At 38.9% G+C, this 27,950-nt stretch overlaps 2 protein-coding genes and 2 long non-coding RNA genes across 7 annotated transcripts; 3 read left to right on the top strand and 1 right to left on the bottom strand.

The window, feature by feature from the left end:
* Positions 1 to 2,350: 2,350 nt before the first annotated feature.
* LOC113023371 (N-acetyllactosaminide beta-1,3-N-acetylglucosaminyltransferase 2-like) lies at positions 2,351 to 9,740 on the top strand. Its single transcript, XM_026169378.2, has 2 exons — positions 2,351 to 2,681; positions 7,290 to 9,740. The coding sequence occupies exon 2, from the start codon at positions 7,290 to 7,292 to the stop codon at positions 8,511 to 8,513; it is 1,224 nt and encodes a 407-aa protein (XP_026025163.1). The 5' UTR covers positions 2,351 to 2,681; the 3' UTR covers positions 8,514 to 9,740.
* Positions 9,741 to 11,387: 1,647 nt separating this feature from the next.
* Positions 11,388 to 23,971, top strand: LOC113024737 (uncharacterized). 4 transcript variants are annotated; one of them, XM_026172042.2, is made up of 11 exons: positions 11,388 to 11,550; positions 11,629 to 11,659; positions 12,124 to 12,680; positions 13,673 to 13,766; positions 13,848 to 14,015; positions 17,359 to 17,400; positions 21,465 to 21,565; positions 21,738 to 21,799; positions 22,859 to 23,025; positions 23,213 to 23,368; positions 23,476 to 23,971. In XM_026172042.2, exons 1-11 carry the CDS (start codon positions 11,476 to 11,478, stop codon positions 23,856 to 23,858), a joined length of 1,836 nt encoding a protein of 611 aa, XP_026027827.2. In that variant the 5' UTR covers positions 11,388 to 11,475; the 3' UTR covers positions 23,859 to 23,971. The 4 variants fall into 4 exon arrangements, with proteins under 4 accessions (XP_026027827.2, XP_026027823.2, XP_026027822.2 ...); XM_026172038.2 differs by having other exon boundaries at positions 12,127 to 12,680; positions 13,673 to 14,015; XM_026172037.2 differs by having other exon boundaries at positions 13,673 to 14,015.
* LOC145429258 (uncharacterized) lies at positions 22,790 to 26,455 on the bottom strand. The gene is made up of 2 exons (XR_013909496.1): positions 25,778 to 26,455; positions 22,790 to 23,071 (listed from the first exon to the last, which is right to left on the bottom strand). It is a non-coding gene; the product is annotated as an uncharacterized LOC145429258 (long non-coding RNA).
* Positions 26,456 to 26,565: 110 nt separating this feature from the next.
* Positions 26,566 to 27,686, top strand: LOC145429259 (uncharacterized). The gene is made up of 2 exons (XR_013909497.1): positions 26,566 to 26,680; positions 27,058 to 27,686. It is a non-coding gene; the product is annotated as an uncharacterized LOC145429259 (long non-coding RNA).
* Positions 27,687 to 27,950: the final 264 nt, after the last annotated feature.

Genomic DNA, 27,950 nt, shown 5'->3' with positions numbered 1-27,950 from the left:
GTTGTTTTTTTTGTTTGTTTTTTACTATTAATATTTTTTTTAATCTCTATCTCCTTCAGCATCACCTTCATGGCCATAGTGTTGGATAAAACTGTGTTTAAACTACATGTGAAGTAATAATTGGAAACTCTTTCAACTGTCTACAGCCTGACAAAACTAAATCAGAAATGTGCAAATTTCATTAGCCAGATTCAGGTATCAAATTAGGGTATTATTACATTCAGTTGTTTGTATGAACATGCTAACTGTATCTGGTAGCAAGGAACATATTTCCCAAACAGTAATTAACTAAAAAATCATAACTAATGCTAATCGTGACATCTTCAGTTAAAATGACTAAAGTAGATTTTTAATTCATGTAAAATAAATTACATGGGGTGTATCCTACCAGTGACCGGACAAAGCTGGACTGAAAGACGGCACAGAGGCACTAATCATGGCAGCACAAGAACAAGCTCTGAGCACAAGATCAATAGAGGCTGGGGTCTATCACACCAGGCAAGACCCCAGGTGCAGGCTGTGTAAAGATGCACGTGAGACAATCCAGCACATAACAGCAGGGTGCAAGATGCTAGCAGGCAGGGTATACATGGAACACCATAATCTAGTGGGCGGCATAGTGTACAGGAACATCTGTGGGACTTCCAGGTACAGACGGACATAAATGGTGGTGGGTAACCAACTGGACATAGTAGTGGTAGACAAGCAAAGGAAGACGGCCGTAGTGATGGATGTAGCGATACCGAACGACAGCAACATCAGGAAGAAGGAACATGAGAAGCTGGAGAAGTACCAGGGTCTCAGAGAAGATATGGAAGGTGAAGATAACAGTGGTCCCCGTGGTAATCGGAGCACTAGGTGCAGTGACCCCTGAGCTCCCAGGCCTCTGGTAGAGGACCCAAGCTTGAAGAACAAAGACTAATATATATATATATATATACACACACACACACACACACACACACACACACACACACACACACACACACACACACACACACACACGGATAGTAATCAGACTCTTATCATATGATGTTAGATAAGCACAGAACAGTCCAAAGGTAAAGGGGGAAGTCTGTTACACAGATAAGCACTGCACAATTTTTTTTTTCCTCAAGCAAATAAAAGAAGTTTAGGTTACTTTAAGGCAGTGGTAATAAACTTCAGCCCCATACATTCTTGGTGTTTCATTAACTCTCAAGAGGAAAAAAACCTTCAGAATGTCAGTGCTTGATTTCCAGTGGCACATCAAAACTGTAATACAAATCTTAATGCAGGGATAAGGAGAAAAGACTGTTCGTTTCATTTGGTGTGTTTAAAATAACAACGTCATGCTGCAATTCAACCTTTGGTACAGTACTTAATATAGTTTTATACATATTTAAATGTAAACCTGGAGACCTTACATCTTCAAAGATGGTTAATACATGTAACATTAAATCATTATACTTCTCTGATGTCTTTTGACCTTTCATTTAGTCCTAAACAGTGTTCTTGACATTATACTACTGTTGCTGCTGCACCTCATGTAGTTCTGTAGGATGGATCTGAGACAGCATAAAAGAAGTCTTAACTTGATTCTTCATCTTGCATCAGTCCTTAATCTTCAGATGTAATTATTGTGTTTTTAACTGCAGTAACACCAAAAAGCTAGCATTCACATTTTCACAGCAACCATCTCTAGACAATCCATAGTTTGGAGAAAGGCTAGTAAGACTACTAAAAGTCCAACTTAGTATGTTTAAAACAAACAAAGAAAAAACATGAAGTGGCCTGGAGAATGATTTTTACCAGGTGGTTATTATCCTGATAATAAATGTGAACAGGTGAAATAGTCTGGTTTTTTGACTGACATGACATTATAACAGTATAAAGTAGCTTTAAAGCAATTCATACTGTATATAGTATTTTGGAAGATTCTTTCTAAAATGTCTCGAGGATCCCTAAACCAAAGATAGAGATGGCCAAAACAAAGATTTTATTTATATATATATATAATATATTATATATATATATATATATATATATATATAATATAATATAATATATATATAATATAATATATATATAATATATATATAATATATAATATATATAAAATATATAATATATATATATATATATATATATATATATATATATATATATATATATATATATATATATATATATATATATATAAAATGTCTGTTTTGCCAGAACAGCAACCAACAACCAGTGGTGAATCAAATCTTTTGTCGAGGGTAAGCACGGCCTAAACTTGTTTGATTTTTGATTTGCATACACTTTTGTTTCCATCCACATTTCCCAAATGCAAATTTCTCTCATATTCCCGGCTCTGAAACATTTTAAGTACTAACTGAACTGCCGGATAGTCTGTTGAGCCCGAAGCCTCTATCCAGCCTCTTGAGCACGCTCTTGAAATTAGGGAGGAGTCACTACCCGCAACACACAGGAAGGACGGACGCTTCTAGTATTAGCCTTGTTGAGGATGGTACAAAGGAGATATTTGCGAGGTTTGATCATCTCTGATAATTTACGAAGCGTCCGATTCGCACATTTTAAAGGGGATTCTGGAACGCCGAGGTGTCTAAAACGCGTTCCCTCCGCAGGATGAGGAAGGTGCAGGTGCCGAAGTAGTAGCCTGATGATCAGAGCTATAGATAGAGCGAATCTGAAAGGTATGTGTGTTACTAATTTAAATAGCTGCCAGAAATTTCCAGTCTTATGCGACATGAAAGGACAGCTGTGCGCTCTTCAAGTGAATGTCTGCGGTCTAAAAGTAGGAATTAAAATAAAAGTGTCGTGAACTTTTGTTTTCTTTTTGTTTTTGCATTTTTGTTTTTCTCGAGCAGTGATCCTATAAAACATAGGTGGACAGATGTGTTTAACAATTTGCACATTATGGTCATTCTCAACAGATCACAAGTTCTAAAGGGAGTGCAGAATTATTAGGCAAGTTGAATTTTTGAGGAATAATTTTATTATTGAACAACAACCATGTTCTCAATGAACCCAAAAAACTCATTAATATCAAAGCTGAATGTTTTTGGAAGTAGTTTTTAGTTTTAGCTATTTTAGGGGGATATCTGTGTGTGCAGGTGACTATTACTGTGCATAATTATTAGGCAACCTAGCAAAAAACAAATATATACCTATTTCAATTATTTATTTTTACCAGTGACACCAATATAACATCTCCACATTCACAAATATACATTTCTGACATTCAAAAACAAAACAAAAACAAATCAGCGACCAATATAGCCACCTTTCTTTGCAAGGACACTCAAAAGCCTGCCATCCATGGATTCTGTCAGTGTTTTGATCTGTTCACCATCAACATTGCGTGCAGCAGCAACCACAGCCTCCCAGACACTGTTCAGAGAGGTGTACTGTTTTCCCTCCTTGTAAATCTCACATTTGATGATGGACCACAGGTTCTCAATGGGGTTCAGATCAGGTGAACAAGGTGGCCATGTCTCTTTTATACCCTTTCTTGCCAGCCACGCTGTGGAGTACTTGGACGCGTGTGATGGAGCATTGTCCTGCATGAAAATCATGTTTTTCTTGAAGGATGCAGACTTCTTCCTGTACCACTGCTTGAAGAAGGTGTCTTCCAGAAACTGGCAGTAGGACTGGGAGTTGAGCTTGACTCCATCCTCAACCCGAAAAGGCCCCACAAGCTCATCTTTGATGATACCAGCCCAAACCAGTACTCCACCTCCACCTTGCTGGCGTCTGAGTGGGACTGGAGCTCTCTGCCCTTTACCAATCCAGCCACGGGCCCATCCATCTGGCCCATCAAGACTCACTCTCGTTTCATCAGTCCATAAAACCTTAGAAAAACCAGTCTTGAGATATTTCTTGGCCCAGTCTTGACGTTTCAGCTTGTGTGTCTTGTTCAGTGGTGGTCGTCTTTCAGCCTTTCTTACCTTGGCCATGTCTCTGAGTATTGCACACCTTGTGCTTTTGGGCACTCCAGTGATGTTGCAGCTCTGAAATATGGCCAAACTGGTGGCAAGTGGCATCTTGGCAGCTGCACGCTTGACTTTTCTCAGTTCATGGGCAGTTATTTTGCTCCTTGGTTTTTCCACACGCTTCTTGCGACCCTGTTGACTATTTTGAATGAAACGCTTGATTGTTCGATGATCACGCTTCAGAAGCTTTGCAATTTTGAGACTGCTGCATCCCTCTGCAAGATATCTCACTATTTTTGACTTTTCTGAGCCTGTCAAGTCCTTCTTTTGACCCATTTTGCCAAAGGAAAGGACGTTGCCTAATAATTATGCACACCTGATATAAGGTGTTGATGTCATTAGACCACACCCCTTCTCATTACAGAGATGCACATCACCTAATATGCTTAATTGGTAGTAGGCTTTCGAGCCTATACAGCTTGGAGTAAGACAACATGCATGAAGAGGATGATGTGGACAAAATACTCATTTGCCTAATAATTCTGCACTCCCTGTAATTAAGATAATTGCATTTAATTGTTTTTAACACAAAACCAGGAGACGGCAAGGTGGTGTCAGGGAAAAATTTAGCTTGGCAGGGTCAGATGGTAGTCTGAAATGAAGACAGATATAAGGATTAAGTTGAAGAAAGAAGAATATTGCGCAGAGTTCAGGGAAGACTTGAAACAGGCTCTGGGTGGTAGGGAAAAGTTACCTGATGACTGGGAAAGTACAGCTGAATTAGCAGCTAAGAAGGTATTTATCCTTTGGACAGAAGAAAGAGCACAAACAGACTTAGTAGCGGAATGAAGTACAGGGAAGTATTTAAAGGAAGAGTTTAGCAACAAAAAAATGGGATCGTCAGGAAAACTATGTAAGTGGAAAGGTTATTGGGACGCTAGGCACACAGCAAAGGGAGAGGTGGTAAAGAAGAAGGCTCATACTGAGTTCGATGTGAGACTGAATACTAATGAAGAAGAAAAGGACTACTATTGATTTTCTTTAGACAGCGAGATCAGGTTGGGAAGGATGTGCAACAGGTTGGGGTGTTCCAAAAAGTTGATTCTGTTCATCTGGACGTAGCGTTTTCAGTGGGAGAAGTGTTTCATCACTCATTTCATGATGATGGATTTCCTCGCCTGTATGAATGAGAATGTACCAAGACAGGTTAAAGTGATTAAGGACAGGAATGGAAATGTGCTAACACGGAAAGCAAGTGTACTGAGAAGATGAAAGGAGTAATTTGAGGAGTTCCTGAATCAAGAAAATTAGAAAGGGTGATGTGCAGAGCTGTAGCAACTTCAGAACCAAACCATGAAACTAAAGGAAGTTGTTAAGGAGAGAGTTGATGATCAGTGAGCAGCCGTATGGTTTCCCCTTTTGTTTGCTATGGTGATGGACAGACTAGACGTTCTAAAGCCGTCTACCGACTACCGTCTGATGCTGCCAAGCTACAATTTTTGTAGCAGATGAGGTCAGACATTGTAGACTCCGTAGACTGTGATGTTTACACTGCGATCTGTAGTGAGAGTAGAGAGCTGTCAGAGGTTAGGTTGGAGAGGTTGAGCTGGAAAAATGAAGCCACTAGAAGCAAGACAGAATACAAGTACCTGACTGAGATGGAAACAGGTCTGACAAGGAAGTTGTAAGGAGTAGAGCAAGTGAAGATTGATGAGGGTCAGCCATCCAAAGATCAGGACAATATTAGAAATCAATATATCAGAGGGACAGCTCAGGCCAGGCATTTGAGACAAAGTTAGAGAGGCAAGTTTGACACGTACAGTGGCGTGATAGTGGATATAAGGGACGTTAAATATGGAGCTGCAAGGCAGGAGAAAAGGAGAGAGACCACAGAGAGCATTCATGGATGTACTGAAAGAGGACATACAGAGGACTGGTGCGGCAGAGCAGGATGCTATGAATAGGGTGAAATGGAGGCAGATGTTCCGGTAAAAATAGCACCGATGTGTCACTTATACTTTTAAAAGTAAAATTTTAGCAAAATAAACAGCATTACAGTAAGATGAATGATTCGAATTTTTAAAGAGTCTCTTATCTTGTCCAGTTTAACGTTTATTTATTTATTTTCAAATAAAAGCCTTTTGTATATTTTATTAAAATGATCTGAAGATAGGAGCATATTGATTGCAGTCTATAATTAGTGAAATGAGGAATGCTTTCATTTTGCTCTTTGCCTATTGGTTGAGAAGCTTGTATTTAAATAATACATAAATAAAATAGGTACTGTTGCAGCACTAAATATTGCACAATGAAAGTGGGAAGAGCAAAAAGGTTAGAAGGGGCCCAATGCTCCACACCTCTACAAGAGATTAGTGAGGAGGAATGTTCAGGAAAGAATAATGAGTTTTTGCATCTTTATAGACCGGACCAGCTACAAAACAGCATTTTAAGCCTAAACACCAGGAAAAAGGACTATTTTCAAATTGTTCCAATAGCTTGCAATTTATTTATTTTTACCAGTATTAAAGTAATAACATCATTATCAATCAAATTAGTAAGATCGATCTGGATTTTCACCATATTCATCAAATAAGTTTATCTTACTTAAAGGAGTTTGTGAATAATTAAGCTCACACGTGAACATACCCGACAGGTTGCACCCTCATTATTAGCTGTAAGCTGTAAATCAGGTTTGACTTCAAATGAACTTTAACAGACTGTGCGTTGGGTGTTTTGCTTTTTTCTTTGTTTGTGTTTTCCCAGTGTGATGAGCGTACACAGATGCATGCAGGTTTATTTACTACTCGAGTCTCGTATTAAAAACTCACGCATAACCATAAACATTGACTGTTAGATCAGTTGTCTGAGTAATACATGTATATCCATATATAAGCTTTGTAAAAGTTGAAAAACACAACCTACCAAATATATACTGTAGGTGTACTACTACCAGAGAAACAGTGACATCAAGTGGTACATATGTAAATTTTATTTATGAGCAGGCAGTACACAGATTGGTGTCATGTGCACTGCTGAATTGAAAATGTGTGACTCCTGTCTGTCAAGATGAGCGGAAAAATGTTCGCAGGCCATTCCTCGAGGATTAGGAATGAAAATGGAGCTTTGTGTGCAGCCAGTCACAGTTCTAAAACAAAACCAGGGGAAATTAAGCTTGCCACTGGCCTGCTGTCACAGATTCGTTCAGTTTTACTCCTGTTCGCGCCTTCAGGCTCAACTTAATAGTCTCCATGTTTCCAAGTGCTCCTTTGTATCCTGGCTTTGTTGTAAGTTTGCCTGTAATGCAATGACACTGCAGATGTTTTTTTCTCTCTATCTTTTTGAAAACAGAATATCTTTTCTCATGTCTAGATGCAGAGGGGAGGCAGCGTGGCTCTATGTCGCCATAAAATAAAGGCTTTCTGCTACATGATGATGCTTAACGTCTTCATCTGTGTCGTGATAAGCGTGTCATGGAACCTTGGACACAAGAGAAGTGGCCATCACAAAGTTCACATCCCATCCAAGAGGTTTTGGAGTAAACACATACTGAATGAAACCTTCTGGAACAAGGAGCAGCAACGCTTGGATTTCATTTACAACCCCAACTTTAACTCTGTATTCTCCAGCACGTCACGCAACACACTGCCAGATTGGCTCAATGACACTGGACCTCTGGACCCGTGTGAACCGGACTACAGAGTGCCCAGGCAAATCTTTGACTACAACTCCCTACCAAAGCAATTCCAGGACTTTCTTTTGTACATGCGTTGTAGGACATACCCTATGTTAATAAATCAGCCCCATGTTTGTAGTGAAAAACCTTTCCTACTGCTGGTTGTCAAGTCTTTGATCTCTCATTTTGAAAGGCGGCAGACCATTCGTGAAACTTGGGGACAAGCAGGAGTCTTAGCCAACCAGACTGTGGTAACAGTGTTCCTGCTAGGCAACGTCTTGTCGTCAGACCACTTCCCAGACTTGCAGGAGTTACTGAGTCATGAGGCAAAGCTTCACAAAGACATACTTCAATGGGACTACAGAGACAGCTTCTTAAACCTAACTCTGAAAGAGGTCCTCTTTCTGGAGTGGTTTACCAAACACTGTCCTCAAGCTCGGTTTGTTCTTAAGGGCGATGACGACGTCTTTGTGAACACCTTAAGAATTGTTAACTATCTGGAAGGCCTGCCAGAGGGTGAGTCCAAGGATTTGTTCATAGGCGATGTTATAATAAATGCTGGGCCACACAGAGACAAAAAACTTAAATACTTTATCCCAGAGAGTGTGTTTGTGGGTAACTATCCTCCCTATGCTGGCGGTGGAGGATATCTGTACTCTGGGGAGTTGGCGGTACGCCTACACAATGTATCTCAGCAAGTAGTGCTGTTTCCCATTGATGATGTATACACTGGGATGTGTCTCAAGAAGCTGGGTCTTGTTCCTGAGAAGCACAATGGCTTCAAGACATTTGACATTGAAAAGAAGTATAAAGACAATCCTTGTATCCACAGGAACTTGATGCTGGTTCACAGCCGAACTCCACAGGAGATGTTAACAATTTGGCCCTTCATTGTCCAACCCGAGCTGGACTGCCAGTGAAAGCTTTATTAATGGCTGTTTGCAATACTGAGTTTGTCAGTCATTTTCAATCCTTCCATTCTATATTTTTCAAATCAAAGTTCAACAGGGTTGCTACTTTTTATTTACAGGATATGTGTTGCATTTTACTGTTTAATTTTATATGGAGCATTTTTTTTCTGAATCTGTAGTGTTCTCTGTCAGTCATGTTGAAAGAGACATTTGATTCTCATCTGATGCATTTTTAAAATTTGAGTCATTCAGTATGTTTAAAAACACAATAAACGATTTGAGAACTAACATGAAGTACAAATGAACATCCTGAAAATGAATGATGTTAGTACATTTTCCTGATTTAAAAAAAATGCATAACTATATGTTGATTTATATACAGTACTGATATCAGCACCTGCCTACAAGGTTGAAAAGTGAATTGCATTAGTAATAATATATAAAATCATTTCTGTTCATTTAATGACATGTATGTCTGTTCCATTCACAGATGACTCTTTGTGAAGCTTTGCCCCCAACATTTTTTTAATCATTAAAACATTCCAGTGTCTCTGAATTTTGTATGCTTCCTCAAGATGCAGCAAATTTATACAAAATAACGTATTTTATGTCAACAGTATAAAGGGCATACATTAACCTCACTCGACTAAAGTTAAAACAGATGTAATCTGAAAAAAACAAAGTCCAAAGATATTAAAGATATTAAATTAGCTTCACAAGCAAGTTCCACATAGTGAGGCTTTCTTTGCATTAGCTGTCTTGACAGATCCTGAAATCAGTATCAGATTTCTTTGGGAGCTCAGGCTTTCTGCTTCAGGCTCTGGGCACATACACAAAAGGAGCCATTTGATGTGCCACAAAAAATGTATCAGATGAGAATCAACTGTATCTTTCAACATGAGTGACAGAGAACACTAAAGATTCAGAAAAAAATGCTGCATATAATATAAACAGTAAAATGCAACACATATGCTGTAAATAAAATACAAGAGTAATGTGCTGTTTTGTCACTGATCCAGGTGACTTGTTTTAGCTTGAGTTATATTTATTTTACCGCTCTGTGTGCTCTTGGTGTTGCTCTTTATTTCTAACACAACTTCTAACAGCTTTGTATTTGAACTCTGAAACTTTGATACATTTAATCAGTAAATGTTACTCAGTGTGTTCAGGTCTGATACTCTTCTGTAGCCTAATAAAGAAGACATTTAGTTTGTAGTCAGATGAAAGTGAAATAAATGTTATTGATTGGAAATTATTGACCATAAATCATCTACAAATGCAACAATTCAATTTTCTAATCTATGTTTTATTAGCTGCATTAAAACAATGTTAAAGAGACTTGGCAAACAGACCAAACTTTTATACAGTTTTTGCAATTGAATACATGCATTACACATGACACACCGTTTGCACTGCTGTAATTTCACAACTGGGCTTCATTTAGTGATGTGAGTAAAGTGAGGTTAAACAGATTGCATATACAGATACCTTCAGCAGAGAATCTATAAAAGACAAGAAACATTCTTTAAATAAAAGTATTATTGATCATGTGATGCTTCCCGCCAAATTTAAACTGAAATTCAGAACTTAACCTGGAACCTGGTATAAGTTATGCGGTAAGTATATGTTACCATGGTGATTTATGCAGGCAAAAAGAAAGTCACCTTCATAACAAAGAACACTCTTACTATAAGCTCAACATAGCTCACTACTTTGTTGATATTTGTTGTTTAATGGATGTGTTTGCTGGTAAACAGTCCAGCTGTTATTTCTGTTTTCATCCCACTTTTATTTGGTCAAATCCCAATCTTCACCACTTGCAAATAAAATGAACAAAAGCAGGTAACTCAATAAGGTAGAAGAGCTTGAGCATCAAACTGTGGCTGAACGTTTGCACGTGTATAAAATTTAGACCTACATTTTTAGATTTGCAGATGGTGCTACATTTAGTAGATGAAATAATAGATCAGACATTGTCTGAATAGCACTTCTATTACTCCAATATAACAGCCCGTGCCACAAAAAAAAAGAAACAAAAAACATGATTATCATGTGCATGTTTGCTTTTACATTTTCTTCTTAATACACATTTTCACTTTTCACACATCTGAAGGCTCTTATAATTCAAAGCATCATAAAAACATGGATAAAAGCATCAGGGAAAATATAAGCAGGAGTATTATTTTTAATATCACTGCATTTTAAATGAATTGCTTTTCAGCCTTAACTGACGTGACTAAGTTAAAGAAATGAAATAAAACTTAAAGTGATCCGACACTGGGTGTTGCTGTGAATTCAGGTTTATCTGACAGAAACATGACACATATTTTCACAGACTTCCATAATTCAATTTATGAAATATTATTTTAACTGTTTTTCTTGCTTATTTGTATGTGTGTATTTGAATAAGCAGTAAAGTGAGTTTGGCTCATATGCAACAATTTTCCATGGTTGACTGAATAAGGATTAAGTTTTTTTGACATTGTTTTAGCCATTACCCCCACCCATCTGCTCCTCACGCTCAATAAATGAAAACTGTCTCTTGTTATTGTGTGTTGTTGTGGTAAATTTTAAACTAATCTGTATTTGAATGTCCGACAATAAAGTGTTCTAATCTCATAAATTATAACATGTGATTTTTGGTATTTTTCTTTTCCTGGAAAAAATGTAAAGAAATAGTTTATGAAACTCAAACACAGCAAATATCTGTAGCAGATAAAACCCCTAAATAAAATAGGTGCAGTGTCTTCAGCTTTGTCTTTAAAGCAGAAAGCACCAGCCCAATAATAAATATTACAGTGCCCTCTGCTGGATAAAATGGATATTACTAGCCAGTAAAAGGAAACTTAATCAACTAACTGATGCAATTCACCTGCAGAGACAGAAAAGGAAATAGCCGTTGAACTGAATCTGAGAGGATCAGATTGACTTTGTTGCTTCCCAAATTTCAGTAATTTAACTGCATACGAAAATGAAACAAACAGCCGTCATAAACTTCAAGTGTGTGCTGCTCATATTTTTGTTGACATTTGACTGTAATGCACAGGTAAGTTATTGTGCCTCACTGATAACCTCTTTCGGATTTGTGTTAACAGCTTAATTGTGTATTTCTTTCTGTCTTTAGGTGAATGAAGAAGATACTGAGCAGCCTCCAGGTGAGTCTGCAAATGTTTAACTTGGGATTTTCTATGTTTATATGTCATTTTGTAAGTCTAAATGTTTCAGCCTGTGCTAACAAACTGATTTTAGTTTCATAAAACCTGATCACCAACGCACATGCAAACTTTCTTATGAAATATGACCATTATATTTGAGCTAATTGGATTCTAAATAAACTGTACCTCATTTTGGTAGTTTGACATCGCCCATATGGATTTATGGGAGAGCCTTCCTTATACAGGTTAATATTTGATTGTTTTTATTCAGTGTGAAAGTGAATGATGTTAGTATATTTTCCTGATTTTAAAATATAAAAATAAATAAATAAAATTAAAATGTTGATTATATACAGTACTGAAATCAGCACCTGCCAACTAGGTTGAAAAGTGAATTGCATTAGTAATAATATATAAAACCATTTCTGTTCATTTAATGACATATCTGTCTATTCGGTTCACAGAAGACTCTGGAGCTGAAAACACTTTCTTTGCCTTGCGGAGTTGTCACCGGTTGCTATACAGTGACAGTGGTGAGTTTTTCTCCCCGGACTACCTATGCTCCAATCCTCCCCTGTGGTGCAACTGGACAATCCAGGTGGATCCGAGTAAAAGGATTCATCTCTACCTGGAGGATTTGACCCCTGATGACATCTGTAACCTCAAACAGGACCAAATCCACATTGACGAGCCAGTTGGAGATTTAGCGGGACACAAAGTCTTACAGAAGTGCTGGCAAGAGGCCAAATACACCACCTCCTCCAATATTCTGTATGTAGTGCTACTGATTAGTGGCTGGCCCAACCCCCTGTACAGGGGCTTTTATGGTCGCTACCAGGCATTTGGATCGCCAGTCATTTATAACCCAGGGGAAGGCTTTACAGAGACAAGCAATGAGTCAGAGACATCTCCTGGGCTGATGGACTTCAGTGAATCTGGACCAGGTACAAAGAGGGAACAATTAGCAAGGATGACTGAGCTACCCACGGAGCCCAAGATGCCTGCAGGCACAAACACTTGGGTGAGTGGACACAGTGTTAGTCTTAGATGCCTTACGCTGCCTGGCAATATTTCTAACGCTGGCAAAAGCTGCATATTCACTATTAAATTTAAGAATGGGTAAAAAGTAGTCAACGTGTCAATGTTAACGCATCATTACGATTAACGCAATTAAAAGGTTTTTAACCCATATGGAGCACAGACTGGACAAACTGCCCGAAATGCGTTGACAGAGACATTTCAGGAATTTTGAGGCCTTCTGAGCTCCAGATGGGTTAATTGCCTTAAAAATTGTAATCTTGTAAATTGTGATGTTGGATTAATTGGTGTCAACGCTGACAGCCCTAGTAAAATTACTGTCTAATGTTAAAGATTTCACTCACTGATTAAAAACATGTAGAAAAAAAGTTTAGCAACTTCTTTCAGTCCCTCTGCAGTGTAAATCATTTAGGCTTTTTTCTGCACTTTGTTTTGATTTTCTCTTTAATAAATTAACCTTCTAAAATTTTTTTTTTTTTAAATGTCACATTTCATAAAATGTGACATTTTTTTTTTAAAAAAAGTCACATTTTTTTAACTTAATATATTTCATACATTAAGTGAGGTCACGTGATTACTGTGTGAGTTAGCATTAAAATCAAGGCTACATAGTTTTCTTTTATTTTCATATCATTCATATAATCTATGTAGCTCAAGTAACAGTGATATAGCTGTTTGGTTAGCTGTAATGTGACAACTGAATTTAATACAATAGTGAATTACACATAAATGTAATATGATTACAATAAGATCCAACATACATTACTTAATCACCAAATTGCCATACTGGATACTGCTCAGGAACTTAAAACATTAATGGTAATGACCCTATATGTCAAAAGGAAACCCAGAGAAGTATAAACAACATGATAAAGACCAGGTAATCTTGCAAAAATCTGCAGTACTTGTTTTGTTTTTTATTTTGCTTGTAAATTCCAGAAAACATTGTAAAACTCTTCGTCTGTCCTTCTTCAGGTGGATGAAAACAACCCTCTGTCCTTGTCTGGGAACTACACGACCATGCCAACTGCATCAGTGTCCACCCAAAGGACCTTCAGATCAGGGAGAGGTATCACTCACACCCAACTAGAAGTCACCACTGACACTACAACAGCAAAACAAATGAATGAGGAGGAATCTACTGTTGCAGAGGATGAGACCACAACTCTGAGCTGGACAGTGAAGGAGAACATAACAGAGGTCAGTCAGACCTCAGTCCAGCTTTCCCCATCCTCTGACAGACAAGAAATACAGCACGCTGATCACACTCATCCTCAGCCTAACATGGTGGAGCCACTGTCGGACCACAGAGCGAACTGTGAGTACATTTGAACACAGACACTCTCCTGGATCTTTCAGGTACTCGTCTTTTTTGTATTGACTAACTGTAATTATATCGCTTGATATAGATATTTTATTTTTTTATTTTGAATCTTTATTTTGAACATGTTGAACAAAGCAAACAAAACAAAAGGAAAACGAGCAACCACAACTCCAAATAACGTCCATGTTCAAAAAGGAGCAGGAAGAAGCATAAGCTTATTTAATCCCACCCCTTTTCCACTATCTAGTATCAATAGACTACAGAAATACCTCCTTGCAATTACATTATGTTATGTGTAATTTTTTTTTTTTTAATATTTACACATATATGTTTCTATCTATCCATACATACGTATATACACACATACGCACATATACACATTTTCAATAACCCCATTAACACCTCAAGGATACACAACCTACAATTTTATCTCTCTATCTCTCTATCTCTCTATCTCTCTCTCTCTCTTCTTCCCCCCCCCCCCCCCCCCCCCAACAAACCCGTGCATGCGCACACACATGAAAATATTAGACAAGAACACCCTATCAAATCTCGGACACAAGGATGTTTTAAATTCAATTCCCCCCTCAAATTGTATCCCCGTTCCCTTTTAGAAAACATTTTTAGAATATTGTCAGGAAGCAGGTTATTTCTTGCTTTACATATAATTTGTGCTGTGAGAAAATGAACCAGATCTGTGAATTTTAGAATTTTTGATTTTAAGAATAGTGGATTTGTATGATCTCTGTAACCAGTTTTATGGATTATCCTTATGGCCCTTTTTTGTAATATAAAGATTGATGATAGCGAACATTTGTAAGTATTGCCCCAAACCTCTGCACAGTAATTCAAATACGGTGCAATCAGGGAACAATAGAGAATGTGGAGTGATTTGTGGTCCAGAATGTGTTTTACTTTACTCAAGATTGAGACACTTCTTGAAATTTTGTTATGTATATGATTTATATGAGACTTCCAGTTTAATTTATCATCTATAATCACACCAAGAAACTTATGTTCAAGTACTCTTTCAATTTCCACACCATCTACATGAATCTGCACTTGTGCATTTCTAAGGAAATTCCCAAATAAGATAATTTTAGTTTTACTTAGATTTAGCGATAGTTTGTTCCTGTTAAACCATTTTTTAATTTTGCACATTTCTGAAGTAATTGTATCCAGCAGCTCCTTTAGATTCCCCCCAGAACAAAAAATATTTGTGTCATCTGCAAATAATACTAATTTTAATATATCAGATGCCTTACAAATATCATTTATATAAATAATAAATCATTTTGGACCCAGTACAGAGCCTTGTGGAACACCACAAGCAATGTCCAAGCATGATGAGGAATGGACACCCAGCTTCACAAATTGTTTCCGGTCACTTAAATAATTTTTCACCCATTGCAGTACAACCCCCCTAATCCCATACCGTTCCAGTTTATTAATTAATATGTCATGATTGATTGTGTCGAATACTTTCTTGAGATCCAGAAATACTCCAGCTGCATACTGTTTCTGATCTATAGCATTCGTAATCTCCTCAATTGATTCGATTAATGCCAGAGATGTTGATCTTTTTGATCTGAATCCATATTGACTGTCAGAGAGTAATTTATATTTATCTAAGAATTTGTCTAATCGTTTATTAAACAGGTTTTCTAGGATTTTGGAGAATTGTGGTAGTAAAGAAACAGGCCTGTAATTTGTGAAGTGGTGTCTATCCCCGGTTTTATACAGCGGCACAACTTTAGCTATTTTCATTTTGTTTGGCACTTTTCCCGTCTGAAATGATAAGTTGCAAATATATGTTAGAGGTCCTACAATTCCTTCAATGACCTTCTTGACGATTTTCATGTCAATATCATTACAATCAGTAGATGTTTTATATTTACACATGTGTACAATGTCAATTATTTCTTTTTCCTCCACTGATGTGAGGAACATTGAGTTAGGGTTCCTATCAATCAGGTTTTCACTACATTCTACTGATGGCAGTGACTCAGGAATTTGTTCTGCCAGTTTTGGTCCAATATTTACAAAATAATGATTAAAGCTGTTGACCTTATCAGCAGTGTTTTCCATAATATTGCCATTATCGATAAAGTATTGTGGATAACTTTGTTGTCCAGAATTATTTTTAATGATACTGTTTAAAACATCCCATATTCCTTTCATATTCTGTTTATTGTTGTTCAATATTTTACTATAATACTCCTTTCTACATACACGTATAATATTGGTCAACTTATTTTTGTATTTTTTATATTTATTTTCAGCATCTTTTGTTCTTTGTTTTAGGTATTCCCTATAGAGTGTATTTTTCTTTTTACATGCATTTTGTAAACCCTTAGTGAGCCAGATATGTTTAGTTCTTTGAAATGAGATCATGATCAACTAAATTTTCAATGAACATTTTCAGGTTAAACAGCTATTAAAATTTGAACTTGCTCTTTGATTTTCTAAAAGAGCTGTACATGATACATACGTGAGTAAAAATAAGTTCCACATGTTAAGTGTTTTCCTGTTAGAACCTTGTAATTAAGGCCCCTTCAACCCTAACACAAGAATTGACTGTATCCAGAAAGTATTGCCAGTGCTTCACTTGTTCAACATTTTGTGATGTTATAGCCAAAATAGGATTGATTCATTTTCACCTCAAAATTCTACACACACCACAAAACAATGCAATGACAAAGTGAAAAACTTGAAATTCTTACACTTTAATAAAAAAAAATGGAAAAACAAAAATGGAACATGTAGATAAATATTTATAGCCTTTGTAATGACACTCAGAGGTGAGCTCAGGTGCATCCAGTTTCCAATTATCATCTGCCAGACGATTCAACAACCTTATTGGAGTTCACCTGTGGTAAATTTAGTTGATTGTACTTGATCTGAAAATAAACTATATAGTTGATTTTTATACTTTCATGCTTTTTTTCCCTCTTATTTCTAAATTTTGTTTTGCCATGTTTTATTATATTGTATTGCTGTTATTGTTTGTGCTATTGTAAGGTGACCTTGAGGGTCTTAAAGGCGCCTATAAATACAACTTATTATTATTATTACAGTGCATGTGAAAGAATATGTCAAAATGTGGGATAAGTGATGCACTCTAGATACTTTTGGATGTACTATAAAGAAATGGGGCTTTTTTGCCGAACAAAAGCGCACACAAATAATCTATGTGGTCGAGTGGTGTTGAATTATGTTAAGTGTAGATAAGCACTGGGTTACACAACTGGTTCATTCATGGGAAGTCGGAGAGGGGTTTGGTTTTGTTTTGTTTTTTTTATTGTGTGGTTTTTGTTTTGTTTTTTGTCCCTCATAGCAAACATGAAAAATGACTCAGAAATTCAACATTTTCCTGGTGGTGAGTATTGAGCAAGAATGTCTTATTTATTTATTTTCTGAAGTGTGAGTTCTCTTTTTATCTGGCTAAATTGCCATTGTACCTTATGCTGAACACACAGTCTGGTCATGAGCAGGATTTTAAAAATGTTTTATAGATAGATTTACTCATTTATTAAAAAATGAGTAAATCTCATTTTTTCCCTTCTCTCCCCTGCGGGTGGTCTATCCTTCAAGCTAGGGTCCTCTACCAGAGTCCTGCGAGCTTGAGGGTCCTGTGCAGTATCTTTGCTATTTATATGACTGCGCTGTTCTGAAAAGAGTTCTCAGATGTTATTCCTCAGATCTTAGCCTGGGAGTCACTGCACCAAGTGCACCGAATACCACTGGGACCACTGTTACCTTCATCCTCCAGATCTTCTTGAGCTCTTCTTTGAGCCCTTGGTACCTTTCATGTTCCTTCTTCCTGATGTTGCTGTCATTTGGTATTGCTACATCTATAACTACGGTTATCTTCCTCTGCTTGTCCACCACTACTATGCCCAGTTTGTTAGCCATCACCAGCTTTTTTTTATATATCTGGAAGTCCCACAGGATCTTGGCTCACTCATTCTTGACCACCCTAGGGGCTTCTCCTATTTTGACCTTGGGACTTTCAGGCTGGCACAGATGTTCCTGTATACTATGCTGGCCACTTGGTTGTGGTGCACCCTGCTGTTATGTGTTGGGGCATCTTTACTTAGGCTGCATCTGGGATCTTGCCCAGTGTGGTAGACCCCTACCTCTCTTGTACTTAGGGCTTGTTCCTGTGCTGCCATGATTAGAGCCTGTGTGCTGTCTTTCACTCCAGCTTTGTCCAGTTTCTGGTAGGATTTCTGGATATCAGCGACTTCCTCTATCTATACCATACAGGGGCCCATCCTTCCATGATGCTTCTTCTCCTTGCTCCTCTTCTTTCTTTCTGCTGCCTGAGGTATTCACTAAGTACAGGGAGTGCAGAATTATTAGGCAAATGAGTATTTTGTCCACATCATCCTCTTCATGCATGTTGTCTTACTCCAAGCTGTATAGGCTCGAAAGCCTACTACCAATTAAGCATATTAGGTGATGTGCATCTCTGTAATGAGAAGGGGTGTGGTCTAATGACATCAACAACCTATATCAGGTGTGCATAATTATTAGGCAATGTCCTTTCCTTTGGCAAAATGGGTCAAAAGAAGGACTTGACAGGCTCAGAAAAGTCAAAAATAGTGAGATATCTTGCAGAGGGATGCATCAGTCTCAAAATTGCAAAGCTTCTGAAGCGTGATCATCGACCAATCAAGCGTTTCATTCAAAATAGTCAACAGGGTCGCAAGAAGCGTGTGGAAAAACCAAGGCGCAAAATAACTGCCCATGAACTGAGAAAAGTCAAGCGTGCAGCTGCCAAGATGCCACTTGCCACCAGTTTGGCCATATTTCAGAGCTGCAACATCACTGGAGTGCCCAAAAGCACAAGGTGTGCAATACTCAGAGACATGGCCAAGGTAAGAAAGGCTGAAAGACGACCACCACTGAACAAGACACACAAGCTGAAACGTCAAGACTGGGCCAAGAAATATCTCAAGACTGGTTTTTCTAAGGTTTTATGGACTGATGAAATGAGAGTGAGTCTTGATGGGCCAGATGGATGGGCCCGTGGCTGGATTGGTAAAGGGCAGAGAGCTCCAGTCCGACTCAGACGCCAGCAAGGTGGAGGTGGAGTACTGGTTTGGGCTGGTATCATCAAAGATGAGCTTGTGGGGCCTTTTCGGGTTGAGGATGGAGTCAAGCTCAACTCCCAGTCCTACTGCCAGTTTCTGGAAGACACCTTCTTCAAGCAGTGGTACAGGAAGAAGTCTGCATCCTTCAAGAAAAACATGATTTTCATGCAGGACAATGCTCCATCACACGCGTCCAAGTACTCCACAGCGTGGCTGCAAGAAAGGGTATAAAAGAAGAAAAACTAATGACATGGCCACCTTGTTCACCTGATCTGAACCCCATTGAGAACCTGTGGTCCATCATCAAATGTGAGATTTACAAGGAGGGAAAACAGTACACCTCTCTGAACCGTGTCTGGGAGGCTGTGGTTGCTGCTGCACGCAATGTTGATGGTGAACAGATCAAAACACTGACAGAATCCATGGATGGCAGGCTTTTGAGTGTCCTTGCAAAGAAAGGTGGCTATATTGGTCGCTGGTTTGTTTTTGTTTGGTTTTTGAATGTCAGAAATGTATATTTGTGAATGTGGAGATGTTATATTGGTGTCACTGGTAAAAATAAATAATTGAAATGGGTGTGTATATGTATGTATGTGTATATATATATATATATATATATATATATATATATATATATATATATATATATATATATATATATATATATATATATATATATATATTTTTTTTTTTAAGTTGCCTAATAATTATGCACAGTAATAGTCACCTGCACACACAGATATCCCCCTAAAATAGCTAAAACTAAAAACAAACTAAAAACTACTTCCAAAAACATTCAGCTTTGATATTAATGAGTTTTTTGGGTTCATTGAGAACATGGTTGTTGTTCAATAATAAAATTATTCCTCAAAAATACAACTTGCCTAATAATTCTGCACTCCCTGTACACAATTGGTTGTGGCCATTGGTTGTACTCATAGATGTTTGTGTACATTCTCACTGAAGGCATCGAAATTATGAATGAACACACATGTAATTTTGTAGTAGATAAAAGTATGAAATGAGTCATAACATGCTTTTATACTTTAGTCTTCAAAATAGCCAACCTTTGCTTTGATTACTGCTTTGCACACTCTTGGATTTCTCTCGATGAGCTTTGAGGTTGTCACCTGAGCTGGTTTTCCAACAGTCTTGAAGGAGTTCCCAGAGATGCTGAACACTTGTTGGTCCTTTTGCCTTCACTCTGCGCTCCATCTCATCCCAAACCATCTTGACTGGGTTTTAGGTCAGGTGACACTGGAGGCCAGGACATCTGGCGCAGCACTCCATCACTGTCCTTCTTGGTCAAATAGCCCTTACACATCCTGGAGGTATGTTTGGGGTCATTGTCCTGTTGAAAAATACATGGTGGTCCAACTAAATGCAAACCAGATGAGATGGCAGGATGCTGTGGTAACATGCTGGTTCTGTGTGCCTTTTTAATTTTGAATAAATGCCCAACAATGTCCAATACTTGTGTTTGTTGGCACAAACAAATCTCTTCTGCTTGTTGTGGTTTCTTAGCAGCTATTTGACCATAAAGGTCTGATTCACACAGTCTCCTCTGAACAGTTGATGTAGAGATGTGTCTGCTACTGGAACTCTGTGTGGCATTTATTTGGGCTTAATCTGAGTCGCTGTTAACTTCAGATTTCTGAGGTTGGTGACTCGGATGAATATATCCTCAGCAGCAGAGTTGACTCTTGGTCTTTCTTTCCTGGGGCATCCTCATCCAGTTTCATCATAGTGCTTGATGGTTTTTGAGACTGCACTTGGCAACACAGTCAAAGTTTGAGGAATTTTTCAGACTGACTGACCTTCAGTTCTTAAAGTCATGATGGACTGTCATTTCTCTTTATTTAGCTGATTGGTTCTTGGTATAATATAATTTCTAGTAGTTGTCAAATAGAACTTTCAGCTTTGTACCAACCTGACTTCTGCAGAACACAACTGATCATCCCAACTCCATTAAGAAGATATGAAATTCCACAATCGAACCCTGACAGGTGACTACATCCTGAAGGTCATTGAGAAAAGGCCAAGGGATTGCAGCGCTGTCAAGAAAGCAAAGGGTGGCTACTTTCAGGAATCTGAAATATAGAGTATATTTAGAGTTTTTTTTTTTTCTTTGCTACATACATCTTGCTTCATATATTTGATGTCTACAGTGTAGAACGTAGTAAAATTAAAGAAAAAAAAAAACATTTAATGAGAAGGTGTGTCCAAACTTTGTGTATGCCTGTATGTCTAATCTGGAGATCAACTTTAATTAATTTTATCTGAGCTACCAGTGAAACTGTTAATATAATGACTTTATTTTGGTCTTCTGAAATCTCTCTGACAGATCACCTGTTTGAAGTGGCCATAGAGATCAACTTTAGTCAGGATTTGCTGAAGTCTTGGGACAACCTGGCCAGATCACTGCTGCTTTCAGTAAAAGCTTTGGTGCGTGTGTGTGTGTGTGTGTGTGGGTGTGTGTGTGTACGTGCGTGTCATATGTAGCATGTTTTTGTTTTTTTTTGTTTTTGTAATAAATATAAAAAACAAAGCTTCATTGACGCATTAAGAAATGGTGAAGGCCCAGACTAAACTTTGTATATGGCTTTTGTTTCTGTAGATCAGCAAACAGCTGGAGGCTCTGCATGCACAACTGTCGGTGTCTTCCAAAAGAATAAAAAGGTTTGTAGAAAACATCCTCACAAGTCTTTCCATTAATGCTGAAGTATAAGTTTGTCTTTGAATGAGACTGTCTTTTCTGAGTGAACCTATGCAGAAAAGAACTGCAACTCCACACGTAAATACCATTGGTCTAATCTTGCAAAACCGACCACGACTGGATGAAAGTATAGATGGGATCAGATGTAAAATGTAATTTGAACACTTGTACACTTGAGATGTTTCTTCTATTTCACTACAGTTTTGCCACTTTGTTTTGTGTCAGTAGTTTTACAATTTTTATGCTCTTGTGCAGTGTTGTGTTGATTCTGAAGTTGCTGAATTTGGGTTTCTGTTTAGGGTTTTACTTTTATTGTAGTGTTTAAAGTTTTAAATTGTATTATTTAAGTCCCTGTTTGGTTTCTTTGGAGTTCTGGGTACCTGTTTAGATTGCCTCATTGTTCTAGGGTTTGTATTAAACTTTGGCTCCAATTTTGATGTTCTTGTGTTTAACTTGATCAGTTTCCTTATTTTGGTCCTCCTCTGTCTTGTCTTTCTGTTTATGCTTTTGTCCCCTAGTTTTCGATTCTGTTTTCTTTAGTGCTCTGTGTAAGTTTTAGTTCCTGTCTCTGTCTTCCCATGATTGTTCTTATCTGTGTTAATTATGCTCAGTGTCTGCTATCGCCGTTTCATTGTCTGATACCTGTTGTTCTGCTGTGGTTGTTGGAATTTTCATTTGCTTCACATTTTGGACATTTTGACTGTCACTCTGGGACTCCATGTCCAACTTGGGGAAAAAAGGGTGCCTTTTACTTTGTATCCAGCATATAGGACCAGACCTTTTCCCCACCTCTCTCATTCATTTTCCTCTTTTGCTACCATACTAAAAACAAATCCTGGAAACTCCACTTGAGAACTGTGGACTGGTGTATTTATTACATTAAACCTCACTCTGCAGCGCCTGAACTTATGTCATTGTGTAGTCTGTTTTAGACTCAATAATGAAACGGGATCTATGGACCATAAAGCTGCTTTACTGTTAAGGTATATGTTACGGTACATAATTACAGGTTTTGTGCACAGGTTGCATGCAGGAGTGCTGTACATCCTCTGGCTGCAAGTTAGACAGGGACCTAGAGGCATGCATGTCCACAGGGGCATCCACTCTGCTCTCCAGGGGCTCATTGAAGTTGATGCCAGTGGCAAAGGAAATCTGAGAAAGGCAATCATTATGTCTGTGTCGACTGCAGGTATGGAAGTGTCCAAAATTGCTTGGTAATGTTACTCTGGACAAATCTGTAAACAGGAAGGAGTCAAAAACAGTGATTACTGATAAATACATATTTGATTACACTAATTGTTTTTACATAGTTTATTTTAAATGCATATAATACTAAACACATTATCAGCTAAAAGTTCTGTGCATGTCTGTTTCAGATGTTAATGAGTGTGGGACCCAGCTTGCTCAATGTGACTTCAATGCAGACTGTGTGAACCAGTTTGGCTCCTACTCATGCCATTGCCGGGCAGGCTTTCAGGATAACTCCCGCCTGGGATCAGGAGGAACCATCTGTGTGGACATGAAGGCTGCAGGTATGTTTGACCCATATCAGAAATCTTAGTTAGACTTGCAGATATTCTGCTTTATTTCAGCTGCTGATCTCCTGTTTTGTTTGGCGGGGTTTTTGTTTTCCCTTCAGGTTGCAGCTCACGCCTGTCCACTGAAGCCAAAGGTGTATACGTCCTTTTCTTCCTGCTCAGCTCACTAATTCTTGCGCTGCTGGTGGTTGCTGGCATGTTCTACCATCGTCACCACCGGGGAAAATTCCTAGTTCGCTGCCACAGCAACAGCAGCTTATCCCCTTCTGACCCCAACAACAACCACCAGCATCCTGAGGAAAACTACTCCAATCCCGCTGACTCTGACCCGCCTCCCCCATCTCCACCTGCCTGGGGTCCCAGAGAGTGCTGGGGCCATGTAAAGGAGCAACGGCAAGTTGTGGATCTGCAGCTGCTGCGCTTCAATCTGCTGCACCCTCCAGACCGCTACATGGATCAGCAGGAGGGTGTGAACAGTCAATGATAATTAATCTTAATTATATTCAGTAAAATGTCCTCTTTAAATTTACTTTCGTTTTTTTTGTCTGCATTTTGCACTATTTGTAAATTGCACAATTAAAGGCACAATGAAAAGCATTTTTATTCCTTGAAGTGCAAAACATGTCTTGAGAGAAGACTGTTGTAATAATAATAATAATAATAAATCTTATTTGAAAGTGCCTTTCAAGACACCAGAGGACACTTAACAATAGAATAAAACTCTAGCCCCCACCCCCAAAGGGGGTCGGTTGCCCTCGGCCTGGGGCTCGGTCACTCTGGCACAGCTGGCTGCCGGCGGAGCTCACGGGCGTGTCACTGCAACCCCCCCCCCCCCCCCCCCCCCCCCCCCCCCGGCTTCTGCTCCACGGCTGCTGAGTGAGCCCTCATCTGGGACTCTCCTCAGCTCTTTCTGGGACAGTGGCGCGGCTGCCCCTCTGTTGGTCTTCCTTGGTCTCTTGTGTTCTGGGGGCCTCTGGATGTCTGGAGTTTTGATCTCCTCCATACCTGCTTCATGCCCTGGAGGACGGGGCTGTGGCCCCCCACACCCTCTAGCAGATCATTACATGAAGGAACCTTTTAAATACAAGCGCGTCCATGCTCACAGGTGTACACACGGGTGCTCACAGACACAAACTACACCCTTTTTGGCTCCTACCTCAAAGCACACTGTGTTCTGTTGATCTTATGTGCTGCACAATAATATTCCATATTTAGTATTTACTGTTATATTCACATAGATTATTGCGATGATGTTCTGATGTGACACGGAGCAGTATCATCTGTAGTCCTGCAGCGCGGTCACAGCTTATCATATATCGTCTCAGCTTCCTGTTTCCTCTTCCCCTTTTTTTTTTTTTTTTTTTTTTGGCTTGTTTTCTCTTTTTTTCTTTCTTAACAGGTGATCCAGGTGATTGATATTTGTATTTTTTTGTCTGTTTTGTTGGTTTTTGTTTTTTGCCCTTTATCACCGTCGCTCTTCCCCAATGTTTTTCTTTCCCTCCCTCTCTTTCATTCTCCCTTTTCTTTCCCCCAGTCATGTCTGTCCCGTGTGTAGCAAGTGAAAATAAAATGAACAATAAAAGCAAAGGTGAATCAAATAGACCAATACGGCAAGGCCGGGATAGTCCATTTGGTAAAGTAAATCTGTTGGGCATCTTTCTTTGCCTTTAGACAATAATTCTGATGGCAAAAGAGCCAAGCTGTGGGGGGGGGGAGAATAAAACACATAATATAACAATGACAACAAAGGAAAAATTAGAAAAAAGCACAAAATAAAATGATAAATCCAAGTCAAAAAATGTACCGGTCAATAGCGGCAGCCAGACGCACCAGCATTCACTCAAGCCAGAAGTATTCACGGCTTGAGTGAATGTGGGATTTACATGGAAAAAGCCTATAAAACAAAAATTTAGGATACTAAAACTATAGATCAAAACAAATCGCCAATACAACTTTGATACATAAGATATTTGAGCTAACTTTTATAGTCTAGTGTCAGGCAGAAGATGCCTGCCTGGGACAGCTCATAGGGGAGCAGTAATATAACACATGTATAGTGTATGTGTCTTTTAGATCCTGTAGAAGTCCATCAAGTGTGTGAAGAGGGCTCTCCATTTACATCAACAAATTGGGGTCTATTAAATAAGATTCAAACTATTGCAGCAGTACCTTTAATGCCTTTTGAATGCTCTAATCGCTGTTAAAAGCCATAAGATTCTTTGTAACTGTTACCAATGCTGTTTTTGTACTGTGATGAAATCTGAATCTTGAGTAAAATTCTTTAAACAAACATTCCTCTGCAGATGATCAGTTAGCTGTTTTGTAACTAGTCTTTTTTTAGAATTGTTGAGATAAAAGAAATGTCTGCATGCAGCCTGAGTCCACCAAAGCCTGGCAGCTTACCCGAACACTGTATGTCGCTCTTGGGACCCCAATGACATGGAACACCTGACCAACCTCCATCAATGGACACTCCCGCCGCATATGTCCTGTCACCCGCATCTCTAACACTTCTGCCTTAGCATTGGTGTGGCCTGCCGTGGGTCAGCGCTGGCAGGACCTGGTGAGGCAGATCTGGGAGAAAGGGGTTAGTGTCCTGTAGCTGCAGTGGCTGCTCTGCCAGGGCAGGGCCGTGGGGACCTGGAAATAGCCTCGTCCCACTAGCTGCCAGCTGCAACCCTCCACCTCCTCTGGCTGCGTGGCCGTCAGCATGACCTGACAGCCGCGCCTCTCTTTCCAACGGCACAGGTAGCCAGGTAGCCTGGCATGCCTCTGCCATTGCCTGTAATGTTTCAAGGAACACCTGAGGGTCGTAGCCTGCCCCCATTCTATGTGGCGTCACTGCCACGGTAGGGGAGGTGCAGTGGGAGAGTCAGCCCGACCAGCCTCTCCAGCACTTGTTCTGGTGTCAGCCTGGTCCTGCAGCTTATCCAACTGAGCTCTCTGCATCCCATTAAAAGAACATTGAAAGGACTGTAGGAATGCGTCTACCAATACCGTGCTGGTCAAGGACACTCCTACAGGACACATGCCGTACTGTGGTCGCAGCTTCAAGCCAGCCAGCCTGCATCATTGCATGTAAAGAGTGAAGTGTAGTCTGTGCTGGCCCACCCAGTCCAAACCACTTTAATAGGCTTACAGCAGCTAATCCAGCACAGTGTGCTGACACATTGGGAGTCTGCTGACCTTACTCTGCTTTATTACAGGGTACTTGTTCCCTCAGACCTTCACTGCTCAAAACAGGAAATCAGCTACAGTTTCTCTACATCTTCATTCAGGGGGAAATATTGGAACGATTTTCATCAGGTTTGCATAAAAACATTATTCAATTTGAATGATGACAATGACGTCTAAGTTGATCTCATTTTTGCTCTAACACGTTAAAACTATCAGCTTTTTAAAAAAGAAAATCTTTCTGTTAGGGGGGGGGGTTAATTGTTGACTGATAATCAGCTTTAACTTATAGGCTTCAACTGCATTGGAAAGCTAGTTTTCAGGAAAATCTGCAATGCATTTGTCATCTAATGCAGTCCACAATTAATTAAGTCAGCTTCCTTTTTACTTCATTGATGGTATTAAGATTTTTTCTAGATTTTTTTTCCCACCATTTACTCAGATCCCTGCCTCCTGTTAAAAGAAACTCCTTCTTTGTCCTTTGACTGAATGCTCCTTATGTCTATCAGGTAGATTCTCCAAGGACAGCCTCACTTGGTTGCTGTCTGTAAGGTAAGGAGGAGTGGTTGTTGGTGGTGGTAATAGTAGATCCACCCTCAGCTATCTTCCTCACTTGGAAACCTGAGGTCACTCCTCCTCTATCGCTCTCCAACCAGAGAGGCATGCTGAGCATGACCTTCCAGGCAGCATCCTCCAACCTTAATCCTGTGCAACCCTCCCACACATGCACAGAATCCCAACTGTTTTTCACTGCCCTAAAACAATAATAAAGTCCTACAGTAAAAAAGCGTCTCTAATTCCATTACCTTCCTGTATTGCATTTATTTCATTTTATTGTAGTTTATTTTCAATGTGTATCCTGTTTTTCTTTGTTTTGTCTTTGATTCTGAGAAAGCTATGTCACTGAAAACATTTCAGATGACTAAAGCATTAGTCAATTTTCTTGTGGGCAGTGAAGACTGGAATCCTTATGTTACTAGTTGACAAAGTGATAAAGAAGGTATTAAGGTATTAAGGCGTTAGAAATTTAAAATGTTTCTAATTACATTTCTGACATTCAACTTAATAGAAGAATAATGAAGGATTACTGTAATACATTTTTTTTTCATCTGGAAAGGAATTAAAACTCGTAATTGTATTAATTCGATTTGTCTATATTATTTATTTATATTGTTCACTAACCATATTTATGTTCTCAGATGTTTTAACACCTCCAGCACTTGAATGCTCTCAAGCGAACATGTCAAATTCACAGGAAATATTTTCATAGTAATGGCTATATTCATAAAGTGATATTGCTGTATTCATGGCCTACAATATTTCAATTTGAAAAGCTCTGTGATCTCTCTTCTTGATTCTCCATCAGATAAAAACATAATCACTTGACACAAGACAATACTCA

Source organism: Astatotilapia calliptera, chromosome 6, assembly GCF_964374335.1.
Source record: "Astatotilapia calliptera chromosome 6, fAstCal68.1, whole genome shotgun sequence".
NCBI classification, from domain to species: Eukaryota; Metazoa; Chordata; class Actinopteri; order Cichliformes; family Cichlidae; genus Astatotilapia; species Astatotilapia calliptera.
Note: the sequence above shows the minus strand (reverse complement) of the source record. Positions and strands in the feature narration are given on the sequence as shown.